The sequence below is a fragment of the Phalacrocorax carbo genome, chromosome 2, assembly GCF_963921805.1.
Source record: "Phalacrocorax carbo chromosome 2, bPhaCar2.1, whole genome shotgun sequence".
Lineage (NCBI taxonomy): Eukaryota > Metazoa > Chordata > Aves > Suliformes > Phalacrocoracidae > Phalacrocorax > Phalacrocorax carbo.
In genome coordinates this window covers 26,912,539-26,939,903 of record NC_087514.1, presented here as the reverse complement: position 1 = coordinate 26,939,903, position 27,365 = coordinate 26,912,539, and the positions used below count along the sequence as shown (strand labels likewise).

Sequence of the window (27,365 nt, the reverse complement as noted above, 5' to 3'; positions counted from 1 at the left end):
TTAATGTTACCTTATCACCAAGTACTCAAACTCTTGAGAACAGACGATGCTTTTTGTAAAAGCTAATCTCACACTTAACCAGCAAAACACCTACTAAATTCCCCTATCCTTCCAGCCTCCAGATCCTTTTAATTACAAGAATTCACGTGTGTACCAACACTACTCTAGAAGCGTAGCAAAAAGTTTACCAATTTTTTTTCAGTGTTTGAAATGTCGTGTTGCGTAGTAGCTAGAACTTTAAAACGAACAAATCATCTAAAGGTGATTAACTGGAAAAGTTACTTGCATTCACATTTACAAAACAGCTGATGATACAGAGGCAAGAATCGGTAGTAAAGATAATGTCATCTTACAAAAATTATCACAATGAAGTTTTCAACATGACTTGGTTGGACAAGTTTATTTTGAGGATTCTTGTAACACATCTTTATTTTCCCTGCAAGTCTTCCATCTCCTTGATCTCTTTTATAGCGACTATGAAATAAAAGCACCAATTTGTTGTGGATTTTTTAAATTCTAATTCAATTTAAATTCACAGGAGGTTTCAGAACAGTACACTTCTGAAACTAATTCCTAGGAGACAGCAAAAAAAAGTATGTAAGTGGAATTTGAAAATTTGGCCACATTTAAGTTTCTTTGCTCAGAGGAATCTACATATACAGACTTGGCATTGTCATTTTCATTCAAAATGCTCTTTTTCTAGCACTTAAAACAGATGACATAATATGCAGAAGAAATGAGGCACTGGCCTTTTAGAAATTATGGAACAAAAACATATTATTGATTTTGTTTGCTTCTACTTAATAGGGTTTACGTGAAAGTTTACTAATGATAACTTAAAGTAATTAAGGTTTGACTACCAGTGAGGGTGAGAAGTCACTGGAACAGGCTGCCCAGAGGGCCTGTGGAGTCTCTCTCCTTAGAAACATTCAAAATCCAACAGACAAGGCCTCGAATAACCTCTTCTGGTTGATGATGCTTTGAGAAGGGGGTTGGACTAGAGACCTCCAGGTCCCTTCTAACCTCGACTGCTCTATGAATATATGTTTTTTTGGTGTTGCCCCAGCAAAGGTTAAAACAAGTTTTCATCACCAAGTTGCAACTTTATTGTCTTAGTTTGAGGGGGGGACTAATTTCACAAAATTCTTTAGTACTCCAGGTACTATCTTGTACAGTCGCAATGTCAACAATGCTGGAGTCCTTAGTCACACAACCAAAGTTCCCTCCTAAGCCTGAATATTGAAGATGGAGTTTTTCCTCAAGCAGACTAACTTTAATTTCTTCCTAAAATTTAAATATGCTGGTACCAAACCAATCAAAGCATTCTAAATACTAACATAAACATTTATTTTCTTACATAAGAAAATAACATGGTTGGTTGTCAACTTGGTTGCCAGTGACAGATGTTAGGTAAAACTAATCAGAGATTGACCCAAAATGCATCCAGACATCATTAGCAAGTCAATATCAACATTATAGGCACATGGAGATAAAACAAAGACCACTCCAAAAGCTGAAGTCAGAATTCTTGATTAAATTCCAAGGTTCATTGTCTGCCTCAAGGTACTACAGTGAGGGAGGAGAACGAGAAGGCCTATCGAACTGATTCATACAGCTTCTGCAGTCTTTCTTGACTATGTATTCATCGCTGCATTGACAAACTCTAAGTTCACTCTTTCAGAGGAAGCAGCCAGCATCATTCTCACCAAGACCCATTTATGCTGAGCATAATAGATGAGATTATTAACTACATAAGTTTTAAATGTAAGACACACATTTAATGGCAATTTCTTTTTTATTTTAAAAAAAGTTGCAAAGCCAGCTAATGGGAACAGGAAGCTCTTTTTTCAACAGGAATGCCTCCAACCACATGAAACCGAACAAAACCTGAACAGTTTACGCACACAAAAAAAAAGTAATTTTAAAATTTTATTATGCTAACGACAGTAAGAAGCGTTATCTACTAATGCAGTAGTACTGAAGTTCTTCTATTTGAACCGTTTGTGTGGTCAATCAACCAGCACTTACATTTTTATTACTTGAAGCAAAGTCATGAGACATGGAACTAAAGCAAACTTTAAAAAAAAAAAAAAAAAACACAAAAGAAAACCCCAAAGCATTATAACTCCATGCCTTTATACCTTGATGTAAGACATTCAATGTCCTCCAGAATTTCTGGGCTCTTCTCTGCCACAAGAAGTAGGCACAATGCAGTTCTCATATCTTAACCATACAGATATTTCAGCCAAGAGCTAAACAACTGAACTAGGAATTATTTACAACCGTTGACGGAAACAGTTTCTTCTGCATCTTCCAGTAACTAAAAAAGTGGAAATAACTGTCAAATCTGAAATCTAGAATGTTTTATTCTAGAGCATCTTTTCCTCCTTTACAGCAAGCTCAACTTAACTTTTCGTGGACCAATTGGCCTATCATTCAGTTCATTAATAGCAGCCATAGCTTCCTCATAGTTTGTCATAGCAACGATGGCATCACCCGAAGGTAATCCTTGTTCATTATACTGTACAGAAACTGACTCTGGTATGACTCTGTAACCATAGAAAAAATCCAGAATCTCATTAGGAGTAGCTTTAAAAGGTAAATTTTTCAATCGAATAGGAACAACACGTTCAGAACCACCACTGAAATTTGGATCCGGCATAAATCTTCCTTCAGGAAAATTTCCCATTTTATTATTCCCAAACTCCATTCTGCCAAAAGGTTCACCGTCACCACCAAAATCCATGAGGGGTGGTGGACCTCTAAAATCTTTAGGAGGGCACATGAAGTCCTCAGGGGGATGCCTAAATTCAGAAGGATGCCTAAAGTTCCCAGGGGGACCAAAGGAATGCATGGGTGGCCCTTGGGGTGGCCCAGATGGTGAACCAACCGGACGGGAAAGCTCACCTCTGTCATACGGATGTGAATGACTCTGCATCTCATTTGGTGCAGACAATGGTACAGTTACACCAAACTTTTGCATCTGCTCTTCAGATATAAGTCTTATTAATACCTCCGTCCCCAAGAATCTTCGGCGATTTAAGTTTTCTGCTTTCATGGCTTGTTCTTCAGATTTAAACTTCACTAACGCTTCTCCCAGCCCAACTCCTTTGTCATCATAGAGCAAGTAAATATCATCTTCATCAACATCAAATCTCGCAAAAAACTTTTGCACTTCAATTTTTGACACATCAAATGGAAAATTCCTTACATAAACACACATCTTGGGGCCGGAATGACCTTCCCGATAACTTTTCTCTGGTATGGCCTGTCCAGGATGATCTCTGTCCTGCGATCTTTTCCTCTCACACGAATCAATTATTTTCAACATTGACTTTCTTGAAATTGGAAAAATGTAAACAGGACGATTGAGAAGAACCTTTCTATGACATTCCAATGCAGCCTGATAATCTCTCTCACTCCTTAACATCACAAAGGCATCTCTAGTCCTCCTCTGATGCTTATCCGTTAGAAGCTTGATTTGTTTGCTGCATATATCCAGATCAGCGAAAAAAGCTCTCAAATCTCTCTTCTCCAGATTAGTAGATAGATTTCTTAAGTGTATGTAATATTCCTGGCTGGGAGGTGAACGAGAGCGTGTTCTTTGTCTCCTTGGTGATCTTGAATGAGAATGCTTCCTTGAATGCATGTAGCCTGAACCTCTTGGAGAACGGTCTTCGCACAAAAAGTGATCAATTTCATTTGGCATGTCTACCCTCCCGCCATACTCAATCCACCGTTCCTCTGTAGATGGGCTTATTTCTATAAACCTCTGACCCATATATTGTCTATGACGCTTCAGTCCTTCTAAGGCATCACCAGGCGTAGCAAATCTTACCAAGCAATCACCATTGTTTAAACCATTGCGATGCTTTATCAGAATCACCCCATCCACACGTATCCCAGAAAGGAAAGCACGTACTTCCTCTTCTGTTGCAGAGTAAGGTATGCCACGTAGAAATAAGTAAAGATCGTCTGGGTTAAAGGGATGAGAATCCTTTCTAGACTGGTAGTTTGATTTAGGCATACCTATATCACCGCGTCTTGTGCCATTGGTATGGAAACCAGCCTCCGGATGATTTGGCGGACCATAACCAGGTTTATTTATTCCTTTTGGAAATGGCGTGACTAGATGTGGAATGTCTCCAACACCTGATGCACCAGAACCGTTAGCACCTGTTCTTCTAGAGCCAGACATAGTTTCTCGTCCCCCACGGTCAAATCGTTTCCGGCTCATTTCTATGGTATTCTGCATTTCTGCCTTGCTGCTGAGAAAGAGCTCTATGCGCGAGTCCTTGATAAACCCTCCTGAACAGCTCATGGCACGCCGTGCATCTTCATCTGTTGCAAATATAATAAAAGCCTCCCCAATCTCTCCTCCAATAATATGCACACCTCCATCAGGAATATTCAATCCCAAGAAGAAACGACGAATATCTGCAGGACCCGCAACAACAGGAAGCCCCTGTAAACGGATGACTACAGCCATGCTGAGCTCAACCCACAGCAAAAATCACCTGCAGACAAAAAGGTACACATGATAGCACGTCTTTAGTACTGAGCTGTTACAGTATCTTAACACTTAAGCTAGAGCCTTTTTAATGAACGTCCTAGTCTCAATCAAGAGAGAAGGTATCAAAAAACCCGCAAGTTCACAAGAACAAGAGTAAAACAAGACTCACTGAAAGTTGATTAGTCAGAACAGTTAGCTACTCCACCAGCACGTGTGCACAAGTCTATCAATATTCCCTATCCTAAGGGCAACAAAATCCACCTAAGTCACTCCTCACCATCCACAATACCTAAAGAACACCTAGTGTCTTTCACGGCATAGTTACTGTATGCCAGAGATTTCTGCCCAGTCCTAAGGAAAAAAAAAAAAAAAATCCTGTTTAATTTCAAACAGGACACTTGTGATGGTAACACAGAAAATACTAGATGATAAAAGGAGAAAGGAAAAAGGATAACTACGTCACTGGAAAATGACGTAATTCACCAACAGTGATGTCTTTACTGCTTTGACAAGTTGCTCTACCCACTGATCAGTTCTGTTCAATAACATTATGTTTTCTCAGTGTTCAAAAATGTTGTCTTTTTCATGTAGTCAGAGTATTAACTGCAGCAGCCACACACACTCAGGAGAGCATATCCTAGTTCGCAGCCACAAGTCTGTGGGAAAAAAAGGCCGTGTACGATCTTGTGACAATACTCAGTGAGAAGTGTTACGCTTTTGGCAGCTTACCTGTTTCTGCTTTGAAGACCTGATAAATTCTGTAAAATCAACTTAACTGTGGAAAGAAAATGAAACATAATTAATGGCTGATATCTGTACTTCGCTTTACATACTCTGCTACACTGCTGCAGCTCATCCTTAGCAGTGGCTAATATTAAAGCCAAGCACGTAATGAACCCACAATTTGGGATGCTACGAAGAACTCCTTCCACGTTCCAAGATGCTATGCACTGCATCTTTGTGTTTCCATTTTAGAAGCAAAAGAAATTGAAAATTTAAGTTGACTTCTGCAAATGATGAAAACGTGATGAGGTTACTTGGTCATCAGTTGTGCCACACTGAACTGTTGAAATGAAACAGATTTACTGTCAATTGAGGGGAAAACTCTCAATTCAATTCTTTCGAGTCCTTGAAAGAGGCGTAGGTCCATCTCAAGATTACCGTATGTGTCCATTCTTCTGAAATCCACCTGCTTTCAAAGGTCACAAGACTATGCTACTCACCAGTCCAGCACTGCACTCAGTGTAAACAGTGAAAACAATCAAATGAGAGAGCAAAAATATCCAGCAAGGAGAAACTTCAATTTACAAAGCAAACTTCAGTACTGATTTTCCGTATCTGCCCTTCAAATATAAGAATCACTGTCATACACTGACTTGACCATGCCCTGATTTTCAACATTATCTAACAACAACACATTACACAGTACTCTCAGAACAAACACAAGCTTCTGTAGCAAATTACTACATCCCTTTAAAAAAAAACAAGGCCCCAACGCTCCAATGGCAAGTGTTTGAGAACACCCCTTGTACAAACCCCTGGCTCAACAACAAAGGTAAAGCACTAGATCCTGGTGCCACGTTATCCACTGATCACAGTAACTGTTGCTCCACCTGAGCTTAGCTAAACAAGAGCAAAGCCCAAATTCTCTAACGGATTCTACGACTCTTCTACATCAGCACTTTGTAAACAAAACAAACAAAAACCAACTGCCTATTTCATAACCGCACTGAAGATCATCTGCTCTCTATTTTTGTGGTGCGCTGATCCCAGCCTGCATCCAAAACCTACACAGCTGATCATTCTTTCACTCCTCATCCCCACCAGCAGGCTGGGGAACAAAATAGGAAGAACAAAGCCAAGAAGACTTGTGGGTCAAAATAAAGACAGTTTAATCGGTGAAGGAAAGAGAAAAAAGTTAATCAAATTAAATCACTCACCACCTCCCACAGGCTGACTGATGCCTATCCTGCCTCCGGACAACCACCACCTTGGAAGCCAGTAAAAAAAATATGCCTCAAAAAAAACCAAAACAACAACAACAAAAAAACCACAACAAAAAAAAACACCCTGAAAGTATCAAACAAAAACCTTCTTCCTCTGCCTCAGGTTTTGTTGCTGCGCATGATGTTACATGGCATGGAATATCCCTCTGGTCAGTTGGGGTCAGCTGTCCCAGCTGTGCCCCCTCCCAGCTTCTCACCTACTCCCAGCATACTTACTGGGGTGGCAGAGTAGGGGACAAAGAGCAAGCCTTGACACTCTGCAAGCGCTGTTCAGCCATAGCCAGAACACTGATGTGTTGTAAACGCTCTTTTAGCCACAAATCCAGAACACAGAACCATACGGGCTGCTGTGAAGAACGTTAACTCCATCCCAGCCAGACCCAGTACACTTTTTAATGCATCTTCTCAACAGAGGTGATGGCAATGCCAAAAAGCAAGGAGAATTCAAGGGCAGAATTTCCTTATAGGACCTTCGTGTCTTGAAAAATCAAATCCGCTGCCCTGCTACTTCGTGATGTATTTAATCTGTAGTATTTCTGAATTTCACAACTCTGCATCCTTATCTCAATTTTAAACAGCATTCAGAACAGATCTCCTCAGTATTTCTTCGGTGATAAACGGCAAGTTCTCCATGAAGTACCATAGATACAACATACAACTTTCAGTGGTGAAAACTAGACACAGCGATTCCAGATCATAATGTGATATTTAAGAAGTCCACAAACAGAAATGCAAGTTCGAAACATGCTTTTACTGACAATCGAGCATTGGCAGAAAGGGTAGACAAGCCATCCAACAATTTAAAGTGAATGACCAAAAAGAGTTCCTTTGGGATGAAAGTGCCACACAAAACTAAGGGAAATTCATTAACTGAGCAAGGACTTCAGAGAACGAGGATTAGGGTAATAAAGATATTGACAACTTCATGCCACCAACTTAAAAGCACAGAAGTGTGCACACCACTTTAAGAAATTTTATATTTGAACTGAGTTTTCACTAGAAAACAGTACTATATTTCCACAGCCTCAGCAAATTCCAAGTACCATTAAAATGTCACTAACAAAAAACCCAACTCGCAAACATTGTAGGAAACTAAGCCTGCACTAGACTAGTATTTTTACCGCAACGTTGAGAGATTACATAGTCTGCATGCAGCCAGCACACAAGCCAGAAAGAACAGCCACAGAAATGCCCCAAATATAAAACCGGACCAATATGAGAATAACTGGTGGATCAGAAAACTATTTCTTATTCTAAACCCCAGATCCCAGCGGTGGGACGGGGAAAGAGGCGTGAAAAGAGCGGGGCGAGGGGGAGAGGCCGCCCCGCGCCAAAGGTGCTCCGGCCCCCGCGGAGCAGGCCGGCCTCCCCACGGCCCCGGGAGAGAGGTAGCGGGAGAAGGGGGGAGAGGGCCGGCAGGAGGCGACGGACAGGGGCGGGCGGCCGGGCATGAGGCGGCCGCGGCCCAGGGGACCGCCGCGCCACCGTCCCGCGAGGGCCAAGCTGCCGAGAGCCGGCTGCCGCCGCCAACCCCGCACCCTGGGTTCCAGATGGCGCCCCAGGAAGCTGGGGGCTCCCCCCTCACGCCATCCACCCACCGGACACGCCGCCAGGAGGGGCTCGCCGCCGAGCCCCGCGCCCGCTGATCCCGGCGCAGCACCACCAAGATGGCGTCCTCCGTCCTTCCCCCCCCCAACGCTTCGGGGAGAGGCTCGACTGCGCCTGCGCGACCCCCTCCCCTTCGCCCCTGCGTCTGAACCCGCACGAGTCCTTCCGGCCCGGTCGTGCCGCCGCAGCCGGCTGCCCAGCGCACGCATGCTCCGAATGCGCGGGGCCCCGGAAGGCGGGGCGAAAAAGGTGGCGGTCGAAACCCTCCTGTTCTGCGCATGCGTATGCACCTCCTTGAGCCGCTTTACTATAAATAAGCATATGCGCCACTTCGGCGCGTAGACAGGGTGGTTGGGGCGAGTGTGTGCTTGACTACTAGGTGCCCGCCGCCCCACGGCGGGGTTTGGTGCCGTCTGTTGTGTCCGTTAGGTTCAGTGCTTGTGCTGAACTGAGGTGGAGGCGCAAAGCGGAAAGCGAGTTGGTAGGGCCCGGTGCTGGCCTGAGCCTGTGTGTCCCTCAAGCGCTGGGGCAGGGAGTTGTAACCCCTGTCTCTCTTCTGGCGGCTGCAGAGACAGTTTCTAACTTGACTCAGAGCTGGCTCAAGCCTGGGTTTTGGGAGGAAGAGCAGGGTGGGGTGGAGGAGGAAAGGTGTAATGCCGTGCGTGGGGAAGGGGGAGGCAGTTACTTTATCCAAGCATGTACCCCACCTGCCCTTCCCTGGTTTTTATATATATTCCCCTGTATTTCTAAGCTTATTCTGTACTTATCTGCTCCATTTTTGCTGGACAAAAGTCTGTATCATTTAGGGTAGATTCACTTAGTAACTCAGCCTTTAAAAACTTGTTGAACCCACTAGAAGAATTCCAATGAGGAATAAAGCTTTTGGTGCAATAAGCATCTAGGCTTCCAAGCAATGTTAGTAAAGAGAACCATAGTAGTTAATTAGCACACCGGAAAGGGGCCATGAAGAACAATTAAAACTCAGGACGTGAAGCGCCCTGCAAAGTTTTTGGTAACGTTTGAGGGAACGTGAACAAGAGCGCCCTGGCAGGTGAAAAAGCAGAACAGGGTAACTGGCTACGCATCTATCTGTTCCTCTAGGTGTTTTTTGTATTTGCCCTGTTACCGGTTTCCTCTCCAGGTGCAATAACACACTAAAAATGTCCTTTCAATCTTTATATCTTTCAAATGTTTCATATGAACACCAATTCGGCGGATTTTCCCCGCCACCCCACACCACGAACGCTTCGCCTCCTGGGGCGGGCCCTTCTCGCTCGCCGTACCAGGGCCGATTGGCCAATGGGGGCGGGCCGCGGGAGGCCGCGGGTAGCCATGGCGACGCTGCTGCCGCTGCTGGCCATGGCGGCGGCGATGCCGTCCGCCCGCGGCTTCTCACTCCCGCTGCAGCGACCCGACGGCTGTGGCGGCGCCCGGTACTTCGACATCTCCCGCCTGGCCTGCGGGCCCTGCGGCGCCCACCAGCGACAGAGCGCCGGCGGTGAGCGCGGGGTGAGGCAGGGCGGCCTGGGGCTGGCGGGGCTGAGGCGGCACCCCCGCCTCGCCGAAATCCGCCCCCCGCCATTGGGGGTGCAAAAAAATCCGGGCTCAGGTTTTGGCGGTAAAAGAACTGTCCTCAGGGGTGATATCCCGGAGAAAATGGAGTTTTCCACTAAGCGATAATAATAAGCCTGGCAAAACAGGATTTGGCGGCCAGAGAAGGGAGCCGAGAAATAGGGAAGCGTTTTTTTTACAACTGTAAAGCAGGTCTCCTGGAGGAGAGCTGAGAGACTGATCAAAGCAAACATCCCGCCTCACAAGACGCTCAGAACTGGGTGATAAAGTGTATAGTCAAAGAGAACTATAATTAGATGTTGATAAGAACTAAAAATAAGTCTCTTTTAGGTGAACTATTATAATAGTTCATTATGAGCTATTATATTAATCTCATAATACTAAAAATCGTGCCCACAGGCCAGAAAACCCCCTACTCAAATAAGCCCCTTACTCTCTGAGTATATGTGGTAAATTTAAAGGGAGCTGTACCTTTAAGTTGAAATGAGAAAGAAATTAACCAATTATTAGCTGGGGTGTGTGGATATCAGCTGTGACTGACACATGTAACTATATAAATACCTTGTAGTTTCTTGGTGAGGGGTTCTAGCTTTGTGGAGATACCACCTAGCACCCATCTTTGCACAAAAATGAATTTAATGAAATACCTTCACTCTGTGTGTCGTTTGTCGTTTTGCACACTGGGTGAACAAATGCACTTTTTGGGATAATGGGCACGTCTGAAACAGCTGCAAAAGGTGCCAGGATCTTTCAAGGACATAAGTGGCCACAGCATAACTTCGATACTTGTGTTCAGAGAGAGATCCCAGAGAAATGCCTGTACATCTTTTTTTTTATAATCGTTCTTCTCTCAGGTATTTGTATGGTTACAGGTATTCACATTTTCATCAGTAAATTCTGTAGGGCCCTGAATTTCTCGAACACTTCCATAACTTGCTGAAACTCCTGGTCAGAACTTGAATGTCTGAGATGTTAAGTATCTGAGATCATCAAGCTGTGCACATACTAATCTAAGTCTCACATGGGAACCTGGAGCATACACAACGTGCCTTGACAGTACTAAATCAAAAATACAGATGGTAATTCACTTTCTGTATGAGATAAGATTGTATGATAGTGTCCATCCTTTATAAAAACACAGCCCAAGAGAAGAGGGAGTTCAGTGTTGTGTGTACAGAAACAAATGTGAGACTAGAACGCAACAGCATCTCTTCAGAACTGGTGCCTCAGTCAGATGCAGTGATATGGATGGCTCTGTTCATAACTGCTGCATAAAAGCTGGTCACCTCCTCCTCCTCCACCATCACAGTATCTTAAAAGAGTAACCCCATAGTTTATTTGCAGAAAAATGCACTGTAATAGTTTTCAGACCACCTGATAATGTGGGCATCCAGATCTGTAACTCTGTTTTAGGCTTGAATCTTCCTCTAAATCAAGGGCTTCAGGGAGAGATAAATTCCAGGGAGAGGTCGAGGACTTAATTTTTTCCACAGCATCTGACTGGGGCAGTGTAGGTATCTGCCACTCAAGTCTGCTGTTTGCATCTTGTCTGAATTCCGCTTGGGATTGCACAGGTCTGCCCATGCACTCCATGGCTAGTTCATCACTGTGGATTCTGCTCTCAAGCAACACATGTAAAAATTTAGGTATCTTCACAGGGAATGTAACAACTCAAGCCTCTTCATTGGTTTAATCCTATGGGGCTTTTTCTTCTTTACAGTTAAGTATGAATGGTTGATTGTTTCAACTAATGTTGTTTCTGTAAATCTGGCCTCATGAGGATTTACTTTAAGGTTATAAAAGTTTTTACAGAAGTTTACATGATTTTTACATGCACAGTTCAATAAGCTTAAATAATAAATGCAGTTTATTAGTACATAGGATCAATTTTTGTTTGTCATATGTGTTTAAAAATACAGAGAGAGGTCTATGGTAGTGAGACTGAAAATGTTTCTGAAAAACACGTTGTTGAGCACTAGCAGATGTGCACTATGATGTGCCATGAAAGTAGTGTTTACTTTAATTTTATACTAAACATACTGAATATGTTCTGTTATTCACAGAAAACACTAAGTATGTTCTGTTATTCACTGAAAACAATTCAATATAAAGCTTGATCCCCATGCACAATTTTAAAAGCTTTGAGTTTAAAGTAGCTTTACAAACTGCAGTTACATTTTGAAAAACCTTTGCATATAAACAAGTTTTGTTTCTAGGACTGGCTTCCTATTCAAAGGATGAAAACTGTATACAAACATACAACACTGGTGTTGTAGAGAGGATGGGATAAGAATGGCAGTGTGGCAAGATTTAGAGGGAGAGATTATCTCTGTTCGTAGACCAACTGATATAGTCTAAAAAAACCCACCAAAACAGAAGCTCTGGGTTACTGTTCCCTCCGGGTATATCAGTCAGCCTAGTAACACGTTCCTAAAACATCTTTGTACAAACTGTAACATGAACATGTTTAAAAAGCAAGGTGATCTTCATGCACATCTCACTCAGATGTTTTATTCGTCTGTGTAGTAATCTATATTCATAGAATCATAGAATCATAGAATCGTTAAGGTTGGAAAAGACCCTTAAAATCATCGAGTCCAACCGCTAACCTGTCACTGCCAAGTCCACCACTAAACCATATCCTCAAGCACCATGTGTACCCTTCTTTTGAATACCTCCAGGGATGGAGACTCAACCACCTCCCTGGGCAGCCTGTTCCAATGCCTGACAACCCTTTCAGTGAAGAAGTTTTTCCTAATATCCAACTTAACTTCCCCTGGCACAGCTTGAAGCCACTTCCTCTCATCCTGTTGCTTGTTACTTGGGAGAAGAGACCAAGCCCCGCCTCGCTACAACCTCCTTTCAGGTAGTTGTAGAGAGCGATAAGGTCTCCCCTCAGCCTCCTCTTCTCCAGGCTAAACAGCCCCAGCTCCCCCAGCCGCTCCTCATAAGACTTGTTCTCTAGGCCCTTCACCAACTTCGTTGCCCTTCTTTGGACACACTCCAGCACCTCGATGTCCTTCTTGTAGTGAGGGGCCCAAAACTGAACACAGTAGTCGAGGTGGGGCCTCACCAGTGCCAAGTACAGGGGCACGATCACCTCCCTGCTCCTGCTGGCCACACTATTCCTGATACAAGCCAGGATGCTGTTGGCCTTCTTGGCCACCTGGGCACACTGCTGGCTCATGTTCAGCCGGCTGTCAGCCAACACCCCCAGGTCCTTTTCTTCCAGGCAGTTCTCCAGCCACTCCTCCCCAAGCCTGTAGCGTTGCATGGGGTTGTTTTGACCAAAGTGTAGGACCCAGCACTTGGCCTTGTTGAATCTCATACCGTTGGCTCTGGCCCAACAATCCAGCCTGACCAGGTCCCCCTGTAAGGCCTTCCTGCCCTCCAGCAGATTGACACTTCCACCCAGCTTGGTGTCATCTGCAAACTTACTGAGGGTGCACTCAATCCCTTCATCCAGATCATCAATGAAGATATTGAACAGGACTGGCCCCAAAACTGAGCCCTGGGGAACACCACTCGTGACTTGCTGCCAAACAGGTTTGATTCCATTCACCAGCGCTCTCTGGGCTCGGCCATCCAGCCAGTTTTTAACGCAGCGCATGGTGCACTTGTCCAAGCCACGAGCAGCCAGCTTCTCCAGGAGAATGCTGTGGGAGACAGTGTCAAAGGCCTTACTAAAGTCCAAGTAGACAATGTCCACATCCTTCCCCTCATCCACTCAGCGGGTCACCTTATCGTAGAAGGAGACGAGGTTAGTGAGGCAGGACCTCCCTTTCATAAACCCATGCTGGCTGAGCCCAATCCCCTGGGTGTCCCGCACGTGCTGTGTAATGGCATTCAAGATGATCTGCTCCATGACCTTCCCAGCACTGAGGTCAGGCTGACAGGCCTGTAGTTCCCTGGATCCTCCTTCTGACCCTTCTTGTAGAGGGGCATCACATTCGCTAGTTTCCAGTCGTCTGGGACCTCCCCGGTTGACCAGGACTGCCGATAAATGATGGTATATTGATCTCTTGAGTACAATAGTAGTTGTTCTTAGTATTCTGTGGAAAAAAAAAATCAGTTTTATGTAGACTAAAAGCACATTTGTTTGGTTGGTTTTTTCAGGTAGCTCATGTGAATGTCAGCCCGGATACAGGATGGTTTCCAGTAATGGTGGGTCCTCTGTTATTTGTGAAAAATGCCCAGAGAATATGGTAAGTATTGAACTTTGCCATAATAATAGCGCTTTTGTAAATTTTCAATTTCCTCCTGACTGCAAGTTATTAGTCTTTGCTTGGGAATTTTTAAGACCATGCTTACAGGCAGTAATTTCTTTCTCCTTAGAAGTGTTTATTACTGGTATTTTGCAGGCATTTTTTTCATTATAAATTTGACCCAACAGACAAAGTAAGAGTATTTTAAATGTTTACGTTCCTTCCACTGCTTTTCTTTTCTGCTTCGTGTTATGTTATCCTTGGCCAGAGACCACCGTTTTGTAGAATACCAAAGATGTTTTTCAGCTCAGAGGTATCTTATTTGATTATTGATATAAATCCTATTATTGTAATATTTAGGCTGTATCTTCATAGTCCCTGATATTTTGTCTTTTTACTTCAAAATGAGCTGCTGCTATTATGTTAATTATATATATCTTTGTAGTTTGGTCAGTTCTTTCTACCTTTCTTGACAAATTAAGGTATAATTTGGGGTCATATTCACAGAACTGAGCCAGAGGCACCAGGTTTAACCAGCTTTTTCCTACTATAGTAGATAGAGAAATAATTTCTCCACAGCAAAAACAGCTTTTCCAGGAGAGAGCCTTCCTGAATGCTCCTTTCTCTCCCATAACTGTAGCAGAACTCTCAAGAGACCAGCTTAGTTGCATAAATAAGGTGCTTAATGGCTAATAGGTAATGTGAGTAATTTCCATATTCTTTCCATTTTCTTGCTGTGTTAGACAGAGACACTGACAAATATCCATTGGTGTTTTGACCATTCTGCTGTTTCTTCCTCTTTCCTGTAACGGTGGTACTCGTCTTTGATCCTATAGCAAGGTTTCTGCAAAGATAAAATGATGATAGTAGAGAAGGGAATAGCATCTGTATCACCTGAGGATGAGCAGTTATCTTCTTTTTCCTCATTGGTTTTGATTAGTGGTGTAGCTACTTCATGGTATAACATAAGTGTGGGTGTGAACTGTTCGGGTAAGTGTAAAATCCCATGCAGTTATATAAGCTGCTTGACTTAAGACTTCTCCATTTCCATTACTTCTCTGTATTTATATGCACATATGTCTATTTATACAGTTATGTTAATTGATTTTTTTTCATTGTAGAACCTCTGTATCTTTTTTTAAACCCTCCACTTTTAATCAACCCTTATCTTCACTAAAGGGTGCTAGCTAATGGGTTCAGAAAAAGTTAAGAACGCTTTTTTTAGTCTATGTCTGCATAGGAATACAAATAGTGAGCTACGAAGATGATCAGGGGGCTGGAGCATCTCTCTTGTGAGGAAAAGCTGAGAGACCTGGGTTTGTTCAGCCTGGAGAAGAGAAGACCGAGCGGGGATTTCATCAATACTTATAAATATCTAAAGGGTGGGTGTCAGGACGGTGGGACTGGGCTCTTTTCAGTGGTGCCCAATGACAGGACAAGGGGCAACGGGCACAAGCTGGAACACAGGAAGTTCCACCTTAATATGAGGAAAATCTTCTTTGCTGTGCGGGTGCCAGAGCAGCGGCACAGGCTGCCCAGGGAGGCTGTGGAGTCTCCTTCCCTGGAGACATCCAAACCCGTCTGGACACATTCCTGTGCCCCCTGCTCTGGGTGTCCCTGCTCAAGCAGGGGGGTTGGACGAGATGATCTCCAGAGGTCCCTTTCAACCCCTGCCATTCTGTGATTCTGTGAATTACTTTTGCCAGAATGTTTAGCCTTTTTTCTCTTTAAAAGCTTCATGAATGTTATCGATTATGTTGTATCTGAACACATTTTCTGGTAAATAACATCTGGATCAGCCATTCTTTACAGATATTTGATGATGTCTATATTTTTGAAAATTATAATAGTTTTGTATTTTATTTTAGAGTGGAGTTACTCAAGATGGGTGGAATTGTATTACTTGCCCTAAAGGCCTAACTTCAGAAGGAAAATGTAAATGCCTCAATAATGAAATATTAGGTGAGAAATATATGCAAGTTATGAGAGATTAGTGCTTATCTTGGACGTTTGAGTTTATTAAGGTATGCTTTTCTGTTACATAAGAAAGGAGATTTAACATATGTTTACATATCTATTGTAAAAATTGAACATTCCTCTTGATCTTAAACCTCACTCCTGAAAGACAGCAGATAAATCTGTACCATTGTTCATTGCAATAAATACTGTTATGCAAACATTCAAAAAATGAATACTGGTGATTAGCACTGGGTGGAGGCATTACAATTTGGATAAAAACAATGTCAATATAAGCTAAGAAAAAACATTTAAATGTTTTGAAGGATATCATGTGTAGGTACTTCTCAGTACAAGAATTATACGTATATGAGTAGGTGGAGCAGAATAGCCTGAGCAAGCCAAGCAAACTACTGTGCATCGGTATCAGTGTATTTCATGCCTCCCTGAGACACATGCCTATATCTGTGATTTCCTGCGAGGTGCTTCCCTATATCTCTGCCTCTTGATGCTCTCTAATAGTTGCAGATTAATTTCAGTAGACACAGTAAATTGATTTTAACTTTAGTGTGTGTTAACTATATTTTTGCTTATCTTGCATAGCAAAAAACTAAGAGCAAGGCATAAATTTCATCAAGGCTGTAAACCAAAAAAGCTCTTGGGAGCTCTAGTTTTCCTTATTTTCAAAGACACAGGATGTAAAAGACTTTCTGTGTGCCTATAATTCTTTTAATAAGTATTACTAATGTCCACTTTGGTTACGTTTCTAACAGAGTATACTGGAGAATCATTGTTTTCCAGGTCATTAATTTGAAAGGAATCTGTTAAAGAGTGAATACCAAATCATTTCCCTTAAACTTTATGAGAGTAATAAAATACATTCCGAGCCTTTATGGTAAAATATTGAGGGCAAAGCTGATTCTGTAATTTAACATGCAGAAAGAACACTAGTATTATAATTCTTTTGATTCTCTTTGTAGCTCTTCTTTTTTTTATATAATTAGACTTGAAATATCTTGCCAAATGATTTCATTCCTGGAAGATGTGGTTTTGAAACTTTGAATTTGTGACAATTGCATGAATCATGTGAGATGAAAATGAAAGGTATTTTTTCCAGTAATTTATAAGCTTGATATTTTGAGTTTTCACTTTCCAGTGAAGTCTCGGTTTTAAATTTTATTCTGAATAAATAAAAGGGGAACAGCAAAAGTGGATATGAAATATTGCATTTCTCATTAAAACTAGACTGCATGTGCATAGCTATAAGCAATGCATATATACATATATGAACATGCATTTATAGTGGATGTTATTTGCAAGTTATGCTCTTAATTTTTTGTTTAAATAAAATCTTTGTGTTTATTTTAGATCTGCATAGACACTTTATTTTTTCACACTTTTATTAACCTGCGTGGCATACTGTGCATCATACAATTTTATCACAGTTGTTTTTCTTTTCCACTTAGTGGAAAGAAGTATTGATGGTATTTTGCTTAATGAAGCACTGTGCATGCATTGTAATGGAAGTGAGCCATCTTTCTCTGCTTCAGATGCATCAGGAAATAGGTGAGTATTCTTCTCCTTTTGTGATGATAAATTTGAATGTGTCATGTTCTGTTTAAATTGAATATTCTGGGGGAACAGTCTGTATCTTTGGGATGACAGTTTTAAAAGCAGTGAATTGGAAACCCTCAAACCCATATCATACTGCGTATGTTTTGTGTTCACTGAAGTCCTTACGTGACCAGTGGCTTGGTTTGATCGCTTGTTTTGCTTTAGTGTGACTACAAGCAGGCTTTGGATTGGAAGCAGAAACAATTCTTATTTTGGTAGTTAACTGTTTCAGTTCTTTTCTACTTCTCTGACAGTAGAAACAATTACGTAATATCTTTCGGATTTCAGTTCGAACTAGTGAAGATGCTGACAGTGACTGTGTAATCAGCTTTCACTAAGTACTAAATCTCATACGTAACTACATTTTAAGTGTATTCTTCATGTTTGTGACCCATAGGTGTGGAAGATGTGAACAAACATTCATCAATGTAAGCAAGTCTTGTGACTGCAGCAGCCCAAACGTTTTAGTAAGTAGAAGAATGCTTATTGTATTGAAGGTCAGAAGAAGAAAAGTTATGTTGACAAATGTCTAAATTTCCAGTTTTTTATTTCTGGGTTGTTGGTTTTCTTTCAGACTGGGGGATTGTGTTTCAGTGCTAGTGACAGCTTACCCCCAAAGGGAGTTGCAACTGTTCGTTTTGCACAGCTGGTAAGTGTATTTATTCTAAAACATTTTCAAGCTATCTCATTATTTACTTTCAGTAAGTCTTTTAAATTCCAGTCCTGAAAAACAAAGGTGGTGGTTTGTTGTCTGATCACAGTGATTGCAAGACAGTTTGCATCAAAATAGAGTATAGACATGTAGACCAGGCAAGCATTGTTCTAGAGTAATAGGTTTAAGAAAATTCATCCGATCTTGGAAACTGAAAAAGGGAAGTAATTTACATGAATTTAGTGTCAAAACAAGTAGTATGTGGTCTATTGTATTAATTGTATGCATTTAAAACCCACACATACATAACAAAAACATGCTGAAGAGTCCATGAGAGCCTCTGGGCTTTTTAAATTTATTTTTTTTAACTATGCAAAATTGGTGTTCATGTAAAATATTTGAAAGAAGATATAAAGATTGAAGTGACATTTTTAGTTGTCAGATGGTTAGAGCTGATAGAAGAAAATGGACACCTATACAATCCGAGATTGTGTATGAAAATGTTGAATTCCTTGAATTAGTTAATGATTGAAAATATGTTCTATTGAGAAGAATTAAAGTGTTTTCATTCTTTTAGCTAATGAACTTGTATTGAAATATTGTGAAATCTGCTTGAAGCTAGGACCATTTTCCATGTAGTTCTAAATTCAGGAAATGCTACGTGGTCAATAAATGTGGTTTGTTCTCAAATGAATTAAAGTTAAAAGCCACTGCTTGAAAGAAATCAAAAAGCAGGCTTCAGTTTTCCTGACGGCAAATATTGGTCTTGCTTTCTGAAGTCTTCTAGATAATATTTTATCAAAAACATGTCTTTTCAGATGCTTACAGTATGTATGAAAGCTGTATTTAGGTCAAATATGAGTAGTTACAAAAAGCAGGTTGTGAAATAATTAATTTGGCAGATTTGGTCCTTAGCTAAATTTAACACCTGATCGACACTTTACCCTTGAAATCATTATTACTTCTCTTGTGCAGTAAAGAAAACTCATTTGTCACAGACTCTATACTCAAAAGTTAAATATTCCTGCTCTTGTTCTGTATATTTTGTCTAATTTAGTGAAGCAAAACAAATTATTGCATTATGGTTGTGTTTTTAACTGAGCTGGTTTGATTTAGACATTTACAAAGACATAAAGTTCTTAGAAAAAAATAAGTAGCATCTTTCAGCTGACATAGTTTTCCAGATTTGTTATGTTATGGATAAATTGTTCTGAACAGACAGTGACGCAATTCCTTATTTACAGGGTATAACACTGACATCAGCATGGTTTCAGAAAAACCTGCAATCGTCAGCCTCTGCCTGTTGGGTGAGTTTCATTAATGTTTGCAGTTTGCTTTTTTAATACAGAAGCGATACTCTGTATAAAAGCATGGCACTTCAGTTTTTGGAAGTTAGCTTGCTTATTTTTAAAGAATCTTATTTTGAGATGACAGTAGATAAGAAAGAAACATGTATAGAGAATATTTAGAAAGGATACTGAGCGCTAGTCAATGTCAGTGCAAGTGTCCAGGGTTGGAATCTTCACAAGTGGAATGGTGGTAAACAAAAAATCCTGCACTACTCAGTGGGTATGTGAACTGTTACTGAGTATACCCAGTAAAGGATCACTCAGAAAATTAACTTCTTACATATTTAGTATTGATTGGCAGCTGGTCTTTACCTCTTATTTGGCTTTCAGTTAATCATTTTGTTTTGTGATGGAGTAGGATAACCACAGAACCATCCTTTTTAGCTTTGCTTTGATTTATGTATGCAGACATTATTTGCCATTATATTGGTCTGAGTGGCAGTAACCATGGGTGGAAGAGTGGCTGCAGCAACAGAATCATGCACACTTGTGAAGAGGATGTGCCTCTGCTTCCTTTTTACCAACTCTGTTATTACACATCCTCATTTCCCTTCCGTATTCCTCTCCTCAAAATCAGATTTCAACTTCTCAGGCCTTACCTTTTCTCCCAATCTGTCACGACCTGACCTGCGGGTGTAAAAAGATCACAACAGTGGATTTGCAGAATTCCATAATACAGAAGCACACAGAGTCTTTATTTCCTACATTCCTTTATTACAGATTACTACAAATTAGTGGTAGTAAAGTGAGTATACTTATGATTAATAAAGGAAGTATATATATATTACAATGGTAGCAGCAAGCATATATTTCAATATTGCAAGTTACTACAAAGTTATCACTAGTAAAGCAGCAAATACACTTAGGATCACCTGTACTGTGCCTATGTATATATATTATTCAAAATAGTACCAGTACCGTGCTTACCAAAACGCTCCCACAAGTGGAACCTCAAAATCGACAACAGACAAAGTCTCACTTCAAAGATGCTCTGTGTCACAGAGTCTGGAGGCAGCCAGGTGTCCCCAGTGATGGTTCGATAACTTGCCTAGGAGAGCTCGTGGGAAAGTTTGTGCAGGGGGAGGTCTCCGTGTATGTGTGGGAGAGAGACAGACAGACAGGGACAGATTCTCTCTCCATTTTGGGTGAAAAATAAGTCATTTTTATATCACAGAGACTTAAGGGGGCAGAGGACAGCACCTGGAGAAGAAAATAGGTGATAATGTTTTATATTCTCTCAGACCAGTTTTTGTTTTTCTAGGCTGATCTAATGCACTTTCAGCTAGAATAGCCAATAGCAGCTGCTGATTCTACTTTCTTATAATGTTTTCCCTCTCTTCTGGACTATTTTTTATCCTTCCAGACAATAAGTTGCTGTTACTGCTGCTTGGTTTTGTGCTTATTGATGGTACCTCAGGATGTCTTCAGGTTTAGGTACCCAGCTGCACTTCTCAAGGATGTTTCTGGTTTCCAGGCCTAGCTTCCAGTCTGGCAGGCATTCTCTCTGTCAGTATTTCAGCAGACCTCTGTTCAGTATTTTCCCAGATCACCTTTGTGGCTCCTCCCATCACCATCTCATACACACAGGTCTGAGGGGTAGGATAATTCCTACTTATCCCATTCTTTTTTACAAACTGAGACTATCCTCATCACTTACATACGTTTATCCTGTTTGTCTACCTCAGCCTGCTCACCTCATCAGAGGTGCTGCCTGAGCAAAACATGCAACTGCTGGTCTGGCCCACACAAAAGCAATAGATGTTGGCAAGTTAAGACTAGTGCAGTGATCACTGCAAACGGAGGCCAGGCATCACTTCTGCCTATCACATGGCAGTGGTTTGTTTACCAAAATTGAACAATAGTATAAATACAACATAGTTTATAAACAGCAGAATAGAAGAAGTGCTAAAACTGAAAAGAAGATATTTACGATACATGCAAGTGTAGTTGTCAGTCTTAGTCTTTGATGGAGTCATCTTTGTCATACAGCCTAAGTGATGTTAAACATTTTGATTCTTACTTCATTTTTCTAAATACAGATTTTGACATTTCTGTCACATCATACCATCTAGCTGATGCAACTAAAATAAACTGAAAAAGTGAGAGCATTGATTTCATGCTGCCATCTGCAGACCTATAAAAATATGGAACCTGAAAAGCTGGAAGGAATTATTAGGTGTTGACAAAACAAAATCACTTTCAAGTAAAAAATGAGGTGTTAGGAGTGGCTTATTAAATATGACATTAATTTTATGACTGCCTCACCAAAACGAAGGCTAAATAAATACTTTTCTGTGTTCTTGTGTTTCACCACTGCAGTTGTACTCCAATCTAACAGCATGTCAAGCTCTTGGAAATATGTGTGTAATGAATATGAACTCACTGAGTTCTTCAAGTACTGATGCCTGTGGTTTATTTCACTATATTTATGTCAATACAGCAAGGCTAGGCATTGTTCATTCAATAGCCTTCTGGTAAGTTGCCTTTTCCATAACTTTGGTCGTTAATAGTGTTTTATAGAAATTATTATTCTGAATGTTTTTTGATGCAAAACATTATGTTTCTTTAGAGAAAACACTGTAATTGTTTTCAGGAGGCATAATCTTCCATGGCTATATTATGGTGATCAACCAGGATTAGCATCCCAAGTGCTTGAGGCAAATCATTTCCCTACAATCTTCAGTTTTAAAGGAACGGATAAGGTAGGTGTTGGGTAGTAGACATGGGAGAACAGACATTTGGTAGAGGACATAATCACAAAGAGGTTTAGATTCATTGCAGACGTGGCTCCACTAAAGATAATTTTTAGGCAGTTGGTGTAACGAAACTCAGTGTGAGATCTAACGGAAGAGAAAGGTGATATTTATGTAGAAAACCTCTGGGGAAGTTGACTTTACTGACTTACACTCACTTGCTCACACGTTTATTTTGCTCATGCTCTCATACCTACATGCTCATAAGGCCAAGATGTGCTTGCCGGAGTGGTCTGACCAGGATCAACTGTGTGTGACACAAGAAAGGAGGGATGCCAGCTCTAAAGTTTTCCTTACGTCCCCAAGGTTCTTCTGAATTTGCAGTGATGAACTAGTAATTGGACAAATCTTTTATACCCCTTAGGAGTTAATAGTTATTTTGGCATTGTCCTTTCTTCAGAGTCTTGTTTCTTTCAGTTTCCATAAATCTGGAGCAAAGTTGGTCTTTGTCTTTTTCCCTTGTTTGAAATATATACATCTTTTGTCAGTTTTCCTGGTGAGCTAATTGGAAAATGAGGGGATGTGATGTACTGTAACTTTGCTGCTATTCTGGTGCCAAGGTACATGATCTTTTGCTGATAAGTTTTCTGAGCCATGGTTTTATCAGAACCCATTTCTCAGCTTTATTGCTGGGAACAGTGTTCTTCATTATTGCTATGTAGTGTTTAACCCTTTCCTTATGTTCCTTCTGGTGCTTACACACGTATTTCTATCCATATTTCATTTATACCAACCTTAATATCTCTGTTAAAAACCTCTACAAAGTGAGTTGTTTCAGCAATGTATTCAGTCTATTACTCCAGCCTCTTCCTGTTCCTACAGTGAATTAGGAAAAAAAAAAAAAAAAAGAGGTGAGGAGAAACAGCCATTTCAATGTTAACAAAGTCAGATATCCATCACTGGGAGGGACGGACTCCTTAAGTAGCTTGGTAACTGCCACAGTTCTAAGAAGGAATCAAACAGTAAAGCATTTTATTTTACAGGTTCATTGTGAAATTAGAATAACTGGAATAGTTCATGCAGGTTAAGCTAATCACAGAAAGTAAGTAGTGCTAGTGATAGCCTGTTTGTTGGTTATACTGCCAAATTTATCTTAAGTTTTCTTATTGACTCAGAAATAAAATAATAAGGTTTTTTTCAGCCATATTCTAAAACGTGTGTTTTAAATTAAACCAGGTTGCAGTGCAGCTTCTGTTTTAACAACTAAAATACTCGTTCTTCTTCCTAACACTGAAAGTCCTAGAAGGCCTCAAGATCCCAGCCTTGGGATCTCCCAGTAGAAATCTGCGTAGATTTCTGATTAATTTAGGACATGCCTACCTGTACAGAAGTTGCTTTGGAACTTTTTCCACACCACCAGTGGAGCTGTAGAATTTTAAAGTTGTTTTTTTTTTAAAATAAGCTACCAAAACCTAGATTAAAAACATAAAATCAGAGGGAAAAAATGAAGCATTATGCTAGAAGTTTTAGGGAAGCATCAATGAATGAGACAGCAATCCCTAAAAAGTATATGTCCACTTTATGGCAGTTTTATTATTTATCTTTTTTCATCATCAGGATGTAAAGCTTCAATTTATTGCAGCCTCATTTGATGCAGCAGGAAACTTTCTTCAGTGGCAAAATTTGGAAGGAGGCATCTTACAGGTATGTTTGATTTTAATTATCTTTGTTGATACCATAAAGTTCTGATTACCTTTAACCAAATTAAGATAGAAACTAAGAGGGTGGTTACTACAGTAGTGACAGTTCATAAAGTAACCATAGAGCTAGATTAGGGAAAATAGCCCAAAATTCTTGCCCACGATGATCTCTACAAAATCAGAAGTATAAATTCAGCTACATTTCCCTCATCCACTGGACCAATGTAAACTTGGAATATTGGAAACCTCTGAAAAACAGCACTAGTCATTTAGAACCAGCTATCTCTTTCTTCCATTCAGCATACAGTTACCCACATCCGTAATTATTAGCCCTCTTTTTCTTGGTGACAAAAGCATATTCTTTAGCTCTCAGTCCACGTACACTTATAGAAAATTCTGGGAGTATGTCCCTATTGGGTGTTGTCACCTGTTTTCACACATAATGGGGATGCCAAGCAAATCAGTGATTGTGTCACTATCAAGAGCGGTAAGAAAACTGATCTACCACCCAATTTTCTTTCAGTTCTCTTGGGGTTTTTTGGGGGGTTTTTTGGGTGATTTTTTTTTGTGTGTGTGTGGTTTTTTTGTTGTTTGGTTTTTTTATTTTTTTTTTTCTTTTGGTTTTAATATAAAGTATACACTTTGGCGAGCATCTGCTTGGCTTTTTCATAACAGAAAGCTATAAACACTTGCTGGGACACTTTACATAAAATTGGAGAACACTGACTAGAGGATTCACAGAACCCTTGGACATTCTACTGTCAGATTTCAGTGGCACATGCACATTCTTCTTCAGCAGTGCCCTGTTCTATAGGGTGTGAAAAACACAAGGAAGAAGCAAGTGGAAAATGCAAGAGGAATTAGCAGAACAGCAGAAATTGGCAGCTGTGAAACGTATTACAGAGTAGAATTTGTTTCGGAGTCCAGTGGTGACCTAGGCACCCTCAGCAATTCCTTAGACTGGCAACAATAGCAAAAACAATTGGGAATTGTCTGTCCCCTTTTCTAGGCTCTTCACGTCACTCTTGGAGCACATCACTTCAAATGCTGTAATATCTACAGAAGAGAAGCTGACATTCAGGACTTAGATAGTGACTCTGTTTCTTTTGGTATTGTCTCAGGATGAATTGTCTTCCATCTGCCTCTCAAATTTTAAGGAAAACTAGTGCCTGAGAAAACAGGTTACTAAGCCAATTACTGTGCATAGAAAATGAGATATTCTGACAAATTTTAAGATTTATTGAGACACATTAATTTCCTAAATGCAGAAATAGCATTTTGATAGCTTTTAGTAGTTATCAAAAATCAATGGGAAAGGAATAGCTTTTCATTCAAAGCCTCTTTTAATATAATAGATTGTGCAATGATAAGATATCACAGTGCTAAAGCAACCTCAATGCATAACTTTAGCAATTCCCAGAATTTCAGCTGCAGACTAATAGAACTGTGTTTTGTGTAAATTTAGGCTTGATTTTAATTTTGGGAAAATGGCTATGCCTTCCACTACGTGCCATGCTCATTTAGTTAGAATTTGGCTTATTTTTCTGGGTTCTGCTTAGAATGACTGGTTCTTTGCAGAAAATATAAAAGTTATATTGAAAAAGGAAAAAAAAAATCTGTTACTTGCCAGGATAACTTTGATCCTCTAAGAATGCTAGCTTAAGAGAAAGGGAGCAATATGAATGTGGAGTTCTGTTCTCATGGGATTCTTGGATTTAGCAGAAGCCACTAATAAAGCTTGCAGGCAGCACAATGTGTTGAACACTCAGTCCCCAGAAAGATTAGTCTTGCCTGGTTGGATGCTGCTGTCCACAGATATCAACTTCAGTGATGGAACTGAAAAATACTATACAAGTGTGAATAAGCATTTTAAGGACACCAATATTAGTACAATGAATAATCATGTTTACTCTTCAAAATCGATCCCTCTCTTAGAAAACAGGACAAAATATCTTCTGTGAGAACTGTGAATACCTAAACTGCCTCGGGTACCTGTGAATATTTCATGTGAGAAAATTATACCTTTGAATTAACCTAATTATGTTTTGTTCAGCTTTGTCCTGATACCCAAATTAAATTGAATGCAGCTTATACATTTGGAACAACTTACCAACAAAGTGTAAGTAAGAGATAAAATACTATTCTGAATTTTGAATTAAGTTGCTTTGTACAACATCAGTAATTCCATGCATATTGAAGGACCTCTGGAGTTTAGCCCTAAGCTGCAACATGGACTTCTTTCCTGTGAAACTGTTGCTTGTTTTCCTTTCTTTATTATTGAGTGAAATAAATATATACTTTTTTAATTATTTAACTGTACATCACAAAACTTGTTTACTATGTAGGATAATCAAAGTAAATTTAACTGGCATTTGTGTTAATGACTGCTGACTTTATCAGTGGAAGAACACAATGCCTGAATTCTGGCAGTCATATACTTTGCGTTGTAACTTATCATTTTCCTGCCTCCATCTTTGGCCAGGTTTCATATGGAAAGAAGGCATAGGCAATCATGCCCTGCTTGTATGCTGTCCCCATTAACTCTTTAATGTATTCCCTGATTTCAGTGAATTCAATAAAGAGACTGAAGGCAAGTTTTAATCAAATGGATGACTCAACACAGGAAAGAGATTCTTTAGCTGTCTTAGCTATCGGAAAAACTATTGGGGTACTCACACCTTACTAAACACCAGGAAAGGGAGAGGGGATAGAGCACTTGAGTTTGCATATGTTTAGATGCTATATTCTGTCAGCCACAGACACAGTTCTGCCAGCAATAAAGCTTCATTAATTTTTGTCACTTACATGTTAAATGGGGAGGTGGTAGTCTCTTTGGCATGGGGGTGGAGAAATAACATCTTTATTTTTATAAAACTCCATGTGTGTGTGCAGCATCTAACACCTATATATCCATTAATATTATTTATTAACTCGCGGACATTCAAAACCATTCCCCACATTATATGTTGCAGCATAAACATATATAAACTCTGGCTGCTATTTGGGTGGTGTGAAAGTCTTGTAGGTTAATAGCTGTCAAAACTTCAGTCCTTCAAAACTGAAGTGTTTACCAAATAATTTTGACAAAGCCTTGTTATATATTTTTACTCTTCCATATTGTTTAATGTTGTTTAATCCATATTTCAGAAGAACGGACACATATTTCCTATTTAGGATAATTGCACTGGTCAAGTATGATTATTCTGTTTTTTGTACTTTTTAAAATCTTACATATTTGATATATTGGGTCTGTAGAACCTGTTGTTAAGTATTAACACTAGGTTTAAATACAAATACCAATAAATATTAACTTACTGAGTTTTTTTTAAATGTAATTATTTTCATGGATTGTATGCATCACTTTTTTTTTCCTACAGCTTTGGAGAAAACTTGGTGGACATGTTATATGAGCATTTAAAGATTGCATGGTTGTTCACATATGCAAAAAACCTACCTACTTTCACATTTAATTTCTTGACGCAATCACAGAATGGTTG

General features: G+C 40.2%; 2 protein-coding genes across 6 annotated transcripts in view; one reads left to right on the top strand and one right to left on the bottom strand.

Annotated features, from left to right (window-relative positions):
* Window positions 1–1,776: 1,776 nt before the first annotated feature.
* On the bottom strand, window positions 1,777–8,226 carry RBM12B (RNA binding motif protein 12B). 2 transcript variants are annotated; one of them, XM_064442416.1, is made up of 3 exons: window positions 8,118–8,226; window positions 5,243–5,288; window positions 1,917–4,517 (listed from the first exon to the last, which is right to left on the bottom strand). In XM_064442416.1, the coding sequence occupies exon 3, from the start codon at window positions 4,487–4,489 to the stop codon at window positions 2,390–2,392; it is 2,100 nt and encodes a 699-aa protein (XP_064298486.1). In that variant the 5' UTR covers window positions 4,490–4,517; window positions 5,243–5,288; window positions 8,118–8,226; the 3' UTR covers window positions 1,917–2,389. The 2 variants fall into 2 exon arrangements, with proteins under 2 accessions (XP_009505471.1, XP_064298486.1); XM_009507176.2 differs by lacking the exon at window positions 8,118–8,226 and having other exon boundaries at window positions 1,777–4,517; window positions 5,243–8,106.
* A 1,193-nt stretch (window positions 8,227–9,419) lies between these two features.
* The window catches only part of TMEM67 (transmembrane protein 67), a 36,051-nt gene continuing 18,105 nt past the window's right edge, over window positions 9,420–27,365 (top strand). For 2 of the 4 annotated variants that reach the window (XM_064442413.1, XM_064442415.1), the window contains exons 1-11: window positions 9,420–9,625; window positions 13,816–13,904; window positions 15,773–15,866; window positions 17,327–17,426; window positions 17,872–17,941; window positions 18,049–18,123; window positions 19,371–19,433; window positions 21,795–21,949; window positions 22,069–22,177; window positions 23,786–23,872; window positions 25,922–25,987. In XM_064442413.1, coding sequence (XP_064298483.1) covers window positions 9,427–9,625; window positions 13,816–13,904; window positions 15,773–15,866; window positions 17,327–17,426; window positions 17,872–17,941; window positions 18,049–18,123; window positions 19,371–19,433; window positions 21,795–21,949; window positions 22,069–22,177; window positions 23,786–23,872; window positions 25,922–25,987 — 1,107 coding nt within the window. In that variant the 5' untranslated portion in view covers window positions 9,420–9,426. Of the gene's footprint in view, window positions 9,626–13,815; window positions 13,905–15,772; window positions 15,867–16,909; window positions 16,965–17,326; window positions 17,427–17,871; window positions 17,942–18,048; window positions 18,124–19,370; window positions 19,434–21,794; window positions 21,950–22,068; window positions 22,178–23,785; window positions 23,873–25,921; window positions 25,988–27,365 lie in introns of those variants that run through there. The other 2 variants (XM_064442411.1, XM_064442414.1) reach the window with 2 other exon arrangements.

Bases quoted from the DNA above. Each gene is read 5' to 3' on its own strand.
- RBM12B (XM_064442416.1), bottom strand. From the start codon at position 4,489: ATGGCTGTAGTCATCCGTTTACAGGGGCTTCCTGTTGTTGCGGGTCCT.